The 8,062-nt window shown below is 36.7% G+C and overlaps 1 protein-coding gene across 1 annotated transcript in view; it reads right to left on the reverse strand.

The window, feature by feature from the left end:
• Positions 1-8,062, reverse strand: part of LOC110451669 (vacuolar protein sorting-associated protein 11 homolog) — a 41,222-nt gene that overhangs the window by 7,480 nt on the left and 25,680 nt on the right. The window contains exons 21-26 of the mRNA XM_021499810.1: positions 6,852-6,964; positions 5,752-5,837; positions 4,983-5,104; positions 3,928-4,026; positions 2,495-2,554; positions 497-563 (exon numbers count right to left, since the gene is read on the reverse strand). Of these exons, the coding sequence (XP_021355485.1) occupies positions 497-563; positions 2,495-2,554; positions 3,928-4,026; positions 4,983-5,104; positions 5,752-5,837; positions 6,852-6,964 (547 nt within the window). The remainder of the gene's footprint in view (positions 1-496; positions 564-2,494; positions 2,555-3,927; positions 4,027-4,982; positions 5,105-5,751; positions 5,838-6,851; positions 6,965-8,062) is intronic.

Genomic DNA, 8,062 nt, shown 5'->3' on the forward strand with positions numbered 1-8,062 from the left:
CTAGAACCATTTAGGACATACTGCGTCCTTGGCTACTACTAGTCCTAGAACCATTTAGGACATACTGCGTCCTTGGCTACTACTAGTCCTAGAACCATTTAGGACATACTGCGTCCTTGGCTACTACTAGTCCTAGAACCATTTAACGCATACTATGCCCTCAGCAATCATAAAAAACCTGGAATTACTTAGGATATGCGTGTCCTCAGCTACTTGTTAGAGGGCTTGCAACCTTAAGGACATGCCATAGCTTTAGATACTGTACAGATCTGGAAACACTAAGGACATATCGCATCCTCAGCTACCGTAATGAACCTAGAGCTATGTAGGACACACTATGTCCTCAGTTAATGATATAGGCCTGGCCTTAACCCTTTCAACACTGCAGACCATAATGGACTCATCCAGATCAGTGCATGGTAGAGTCTACTAAAGTTACATAGGGGTGGAAGGGTTAAGGACATGCCATTTCCTTGACTACTGTTACAGGACTCACCTGATTATGGAAGAATTCGTGTAGATCTTTGCTCTGTTCTTGTGCTCGTATAATATCCATGATTTTTCTGTAATTAACAAAATAACATAGAAAAATAATCACAGTTTGTTTTTTAATATGAAGTTAACATACACCCGGAATTTCAGCCCTCACCTGCTTTAATAACTTCACACGCCAGGTTACGATTTTGACCCGAATTTTATCAATTTCATCCGTTTTCGTCTGGAATGTTTTCCTATATTAGAATTACTGAAGTCACTCGGAATTTTCTAGAATGTTTCCATCCTTTGTCATAAGGAAAACAATCCATTTTCTGTTTCCGTTTGAGTTGTGAGTTGTTTATATACGTACTAGAACTGTTTTTATAAATGTTTAAATATAGACTGTTGTTACCAAACTTATCGACATGTAAATAATGAGATGTTTTAACAAATGATTGAGTTGTTTTTACAATTGCATCTACGTAGTATAGATCGTTTTTTGAAGGAAACGTCAACTGTCAAAGAATTAGTTTACAAATACTCATGAAATTCTTTTTAGACAGATATTTCCACAGCAAAATATGAACATGAGGGTGAATGGTCCCCATGAGCTGTAATAACAATATGTAACTAGGGATAGTGGTGTAAATATAATCCAGTGTACAAAAACAAGTTTCAACATTACATTTCTAAGGAACACAGACACAGCAGTTTGAACTTTAACCTATGACCTTGACCTTGTGCTCGAATAATAGACATCACAAGTGTGAGACATGGATGAGGTTCAAAGTTCCTCAAGTTACAAAGATACGACAGCTTGACCTGTGACCTTTACCTATGACCTTGACCCTGTATGTCCTATAGGCAACCAAAGGGTGACAGTTTTGTAGATAATTGGTATGCCTTAAACAAGAGGCCCAAGGGCCTTAGCGGTCACCTGAGTTATATCATAGGTACTGGTAGCTTTATTTTATTGTTTAGATGTGATGTGGAAATCAGCATGTAAACTAAGTGAAATACAATACTTGTCATGTCATCAAAGGATAAGAATTTTAAAATATTTGTAAATGTTCCCTTTGGATCCCCGCTCCAACCCCTTGGGATGGGGCAGGAATTCAAAGTTTACAATGTGATACCGTCATCCACCAAAGATGATTCTGACCAAGTAAAAATGATTTCCAACAGAAAATTGTCAAAATATACCCAAAAGTGTTGTTTCCATATATATAAACTATAGTAACTTTACCCCTCCCCAAGGGAGAACGGATAGCTCGGGGTTCCTGAAATTTACAATTTAAATAAAGCCCCTGATGATCTTTCCATCCATGCAGAGAAAATGACTGTAATACCTCTGAGTCTGGAGAAGAAGATTTTTGAAATATTGGTTAATTTTCCCTTTTGGGCCCCGCCCTGGCCCCTAGGGTTGGGGTAGGAATCCCAATTTTACAATTTAAAACCATCTTCCTCCTCCAAGGATGATTCTGACCAAGTAAAAATAATTTCCAACAGAAAATTGTCAAAATATACCCAAAAGTGTTGTTTCCCTATATAAACTATAGTAAACTTTACCCCCTCCCCAAGGGAGAACGGATAGCTCGGGGGTCCTGAAATTTACAATTTAAATAAAGCCCCTGATGATCTTTCCATCCATGCAGAGAAAATGACTGTAATACCTCTGAGTCTGGAGAAGAAGATTTTTAAAATATTGGTTAATTTTCCCTTTTGGGCCCCGCCCTGGCCCCTAGGGTCGGGGTAGGAATCCCAATTTTACAATTTGGTAGCCTCATCTACCAAGGATGATTCTGACCAAGTTTGAAAAAATTCCATCCACTGGTTCTTGAGAAGAAGTTGATAATGTAAAAAGTTTACGCACGACGGACGACGGATGATGGACTACGACAGATGGAAAGTGATTGGAATAGGTCACTTGAGCAAAGCTCAGGTGACCTAAAAAAGACACAATGCAAGAAATACAACAGCTACCTGTATTTTGTTATGTGACAAATAAGATTTTTACCTGTTTTCCGGCGCACAAACTGGGCATTCAGAGTCATTCTCTGCGTAACTTTCGAAACAACTGAAAATTTAAATAAATTTTATCAGTATCAATATGTTTATAATACATTATCAAAAGACTACATTATTATTAGCACAAATCTACACAGTTTTCAAGAGTTTTCAACAATCACAAATGAACGTTCTGATATTTTCACACTTATACCCCATTTGAAGGACTGCCCTGAGTGAAGTCTAAACTTACTGTTTGTGGTAGGAATGAGGCTCACACAGGAAGTGAAGCATATTGGGGCGTTACATATATATTAATGGGACAGGGGACCGACGGAGTGATGAAGTCTATACTTACTGTTGGTGGGAGGAATGAGGCTCACACAGGAAGTGAGGCATAGTGGGAGCGTTACATATTAATTGGACAGGGGACCGACGGAGAGATGAAGGCCATACTTACAATGAGGCTCACACAGGAAGTGATGCGTAGTGGGGTGTTACATATTAATTGGACAGGGGACCGACGGAGTGATGAAGTCCATACTTACTGTCGGTGGTAGGAATGAGGCTCACACAGTAAGTGATGCGTAGTGGGGTGTTACATATTAATGGGACAGGGGACCAATGGAGTGATGAAGTCTGTACTTACTGTTGGTGGTAGGAATGAGGCTCACACAGGAATTGATGCATATTTGGGGCGTTACATATTAATGGGACAGGGGACCGACGGAGTGATGAAGTCTATACTTACTGTTGGTGGTAGGAATGAGGCTCACACAGGAAGTGATGCGTAGTGGGGCGTTACATATTAATGGGACAGGGGACCGACGGAGTGATGAAGTCTATACTTACTGTTGGTGGTAGGAATGAGGCTCACACAGGAAGTGATGCGTAGTGGGGCGTTACATATTAATGGGACAGGGGACCGACGGAGTGATGAAGTCTATACTTACTGTTGGTGGTAGGAATGAGGCTCACACAGGAAGTGAGGCATAGTGGGGGCGTTACATATTAATGGGACAGGGGACCGACGGAGTGATGAAGTCTATACTTACTGTTGGTGGTAGGAGTGACGCTCACACAGGAAGTGAGGGTAGTGGGGCATTACATATTAAAGGGACAGGGGATTGACGGAGTGATGAAGTCTATACTTACTGATGGTGGTAGGAGTGAGGCTCACACAGGAAGTGAGGGTAGTGGGGCATTACATATTAATGGGACAGGGGATTGACGGAGTGATGAAGTCTATACTTACTGTTGGTGGTAGGAGTGAGGCTCACACAGGAAGTGAGGGTAGTGGGGCGTTACATATTAATGGGACAGGGGACCGACGGAGTGATGAAGTCCATACTTACAATGAGGCTCACACAGGAAGTGAGGCGTAGTGGGGTGTTACATATTAATGGGACAGGGGACCGACGGAGTGATGAAGTCTATACTTACTGTTGGTGGTAGGAGTGAGGTTCACACAGGAAGTGAACAGACGGCAGTTCTAGTGGATGGTTACATATGTTACACTTTGATGCCTGGAATATTTTTGCTCTGAAAAATACAAGTTCATAATAAAGTTACATTCATTTCATTACTGTTTGAATGTCTTTAAACGAAGATCTCCATTCACCATTTTCTGTTTACAAACAGGAGAGATAACTTTAACAAATCTACTATTGCATAACAATGATTAAAAATAATCCTGAAATTTCTAATCTCTGCCTTCAATATAATTACCTGATTGCTGACATTGTCGTTACTGTATCCCAGGAAAAGTTCACCTTTTTTCTACGTAATGAGGGCAAATTTATCATAACAGCGAATATTTGTTATCAACACGGTATACAGCGAGACTAACTGCAAAGGGCGAAGTTAACTGTGTGAGTATGGATTTTATGAGACTGGCTACCGTCTCTAGAATATTGAATTATTAAGAAAAAAGTTTAACTCAAAAAATGTTGATAACATCAGTGTCTGATTAAGTTCTAAATTAAACTAGGGGGAGATAAGCTAGAAGTAAAATACAGTTGAGAAATTCTTCATAAAAACTTAGGGGTTGGTAGCCAGTCTAGGATTTTATCAGTGAAGGGGGAAACTTGACTGGGTGAAAATTTCCCGGTATTAACTATTATGAAATCTTAAAATTCCCTGAAAATGTTGTCGAAATATTAGCACTGGACTTCTTTCAGTTGGCATTTGCAGCGTCAATAGCCATTTGAAAGCAGTTTAGTGCTTAAATAGTCCTGAACAGCTGTAGATGTCGTATTTAGGTAACACTTGTCGAAACTGGTTCATCACTTTTTTTGTAAATGTCCAATTGTTGGATTTTGAAAGATCTAAGGGACAGATAGACACATGATACAGTTAAAAATGCTAAAATAACAAAGGTCACAAGTTTTGTTGGAATAATTCAAATTCGTAAATTTCCTCATGGCTACTCATTGGTGAAAAGACTGCAATTATGTTGCATCAAGATTAGGGTAAAAAGGAAAAAGAGTCAAACTTACGTAGTTTTCATCTCCTCGATCTGTGCCCGTTTTTTCTCCGTGTCTTCACGGTACTGTTTAATAAGCCGTTCATCCTCGGCTATTTGGTCATTCTCCAGCTGAAGTCGTCTGATAATATAGTCCTACAGCAAAAAAATACACAGGCTAAATACTATTGATTCTTTACAGCAGGCAATGGAGTAGTCTCCCTTCTATATCGAACACAAAGCAACCAAAAAGACACTTTCTGGATTAGAGTAACTTTCCCTGTCAAGGTATGTATCTTTCAATGGTCATTGCCTTTTTTATTGGTTTTGCAGTCCATATAAGTTGGGTCATTGCCTTTTTTATTGGTTTTGCAGTCCATATAAGTTGGACACAGATTTTGATGCTAAGCCTCCCTAGTTTCTGGATGGTGCCTTTGGTCAAGTGTAAGCATAGCAATGCAAAGGTCCTGAAATCTCAGGGGGGTTTTCTTTTTTTCTTTTCTGTTTTCAAACCTTCAAATTTCGGACAACTGTAATTTTGTAAAATGCATTACAACAGTCTATAAGTATGTAACTTACTTAAACATTTGGATATCAATTTTCCCACAATTACAAAATTTGGTGGTAAATACAACCATTTTTCAAAGGGACCATAAGTGATATATGAGGGATTAATTGTTGGGGAAAAAAATTACAGACATTTGTCCGGTATTATAAACTATCAACAATTCAGTAAAGGGAGGTAATCTTAAGATGTCTTCATTCTTATAAGCTATACAAAGAATATAATTAATGTTGGTTACCTTGACAACCGACAGGGTTGCCGTGGAGTTATGAGCTAATGTTTGTATCACCAACAGGGGAGGTAACAAATTCTTTTTGTCAATTTCTGGTCTTTCGTCAAGGTAAATAATTGCATTCTGATATAGATCTAAATAAATGTCTATTTACACAAAACATACTAAATTTATGGTATACAAGTATTATGCTCTAGAAACAAAATTCATACAAATTTTGTTGACCACACAAAACTAAAGCCCTATCCAGTCCAATTCTCTGCAAAGGAAGAAAAAGAACCAATACATTTGCACAAAAATAAAAAGCATTTGCCTCAAAAAATACAAATTGCATCCAATCAAGAGCCCTTTAATTCAGGATTGAACACAAGCAAATTATATTGCAATTGAGAGGTGTGTGCTGCAACTTGATTCAATGAATCATAAATTCTTCGTTATCTCCACAGCGTCCAGTAAATGCTTGTTACATTCAAAATATAGGGCTTTCCATATTTGAAATTCAAAGTTTAGGGCTTTCATCTTTAAAATTTAAAAATATAGTGTTTTTATCTTTAAAATTTAAAATTCAAAATTAAGGGTTTTTCATCTTTAAAATTAAAAAAATATAGGCTTTTTATCTTTAAAATTGAAAATTTGGGGCTTTCATCCCTTAAATTCAAATATAGGGCTTTCATCTTTAAAATTAAAAATTCAAGGCTTTTTATATTTAAATTCAAAATATAGGGCTTTCATCTTTAAAATTCAAAATATACGACTTTCATCTTTAAAATTCAAAATATAGGGCTATCATCCCAAATTCAAAATATAGGGCTTTCATCTTTAAAATTCAAAATATACGGCTTTCATCTTTAAAACTCAAAAGGTAGGGCTTTTATCTTTAAAATTCTTATTCATCATCATAAAAAATTCTTTTAATGGATGGGTTTGAATCAGATGATTGACCAGGCCCTTTAACCTGTTCACTCCTAAAGTCGCATTTGAACATTACCAAATCAATGAATGGGCAAGTCCAGTTTAGATATATAGGGTGAATGAGTTAAACAAAATTAGTTTTAATCAAACAGAATCTATTCATCATTATCTAAAATATTTTCTAATAAGGATACGGGAAAGGACCTCCATGAGCTGTGATTTACAGTTATCCTCCTTCCTCGCAAAGTACGACAGCGCCTGTACCCACAGGTTAGGATCCTGTCCCCTGGGGGAAAATTCAAACACTCAATAATAAAGACAAGATTTATCACAATTCGAAAACTCAACGACTGATCTACCATAATTTCACTTTATCTCTACACAATTCAATCTTTTTAAAAATTATCTACCACTAATTCAACATAGATCAGTGAAAAACAAATTAGCAAAGTAATAAAATTGTTAAATTATTTTTAATTTATTCATTCATTTCATGACTTACCACATTTTCCATCATTCAAAATTGAAAACAATAAATGACTTACAGAAATTCAATCATTCAAATTTGATAATTCAATATTTCAACAACAGGTCTTAAGATATAAAAAATTGATGTTACATGAATTTGTCTCTTCATACCCAGAAAATATGTTAACCATATATTTAGAGGGTGGGGATCTCACTTATTTTCAGGGTAAGACCTGAGGACTGAGTCCTCAGAGTCTTGCAGGACCCCTCGGGCAATTATGGTTGCATGAGTACATCCTTTTCTTCATGCCCAATCATAATTTTGAATTTCACTAATGCTCAATCACAATTTTGTATTTCAATAATGTCTAATCATATTTTTGAATTTCAATCATGTCAAATCACAATTCTGAATTTCAATAATGCCTAGTTACAATTTTTGAATTTCAATAATGTCCAATCACAATTTTGAATTTCAATAATGTCAAATCACAATTTTGAATTTCAACAAGAGGCCCAATGGGCCTGCATCGCTCACCTGGTATAAATCTCACACTTGTAACCTTAAAAGTGATCTAAAATAAAGCTACAGGCAAAATAAAATATCAGTATTTATGATTAAAATTCATTCAAAAGAACCTGTTATTTTTTTTTTTTAAACATTTCACCCCTGTGATTGAAAGTCGAACAAAGTCATTATGTTAAACAAATTTTATAGCCTTTCATCTCAGGATGCAACTTGCAAAGTATCAACATCCTGGGACCCTTGGTTATTCAAAAGAGGTCGATTAAAGATTTTAAACAAATTTGACCCCTGTGAACTTGAAAATAAGTCAAAGTCATTCACTTTAACAAACATAGTAGTCCTTGATCCCAGCATGCTACTGACTAAATATCAACATCCTAAGCCTTTTGGTTATTCAGAACAAGTTGTTTA

Source organism: Mizuhopecten yessoensis, unplaced genomic scaffold, assembly GCF_002113885.1.
Source record: "Mizuhopecten yessoensis strain PY_sf001 unplaced genomic scaffold, ASM211388v2 scaffold6163, whole genome shotgun sequence".
NCBI classification, from domain to species: domain Eukaryota; kingdom Metazoa; phylum Mollusca; class Bivalvia; order Pectinida; family Pectinidae; genus Mizuhopecten; species Mizuhopecten yessoensis.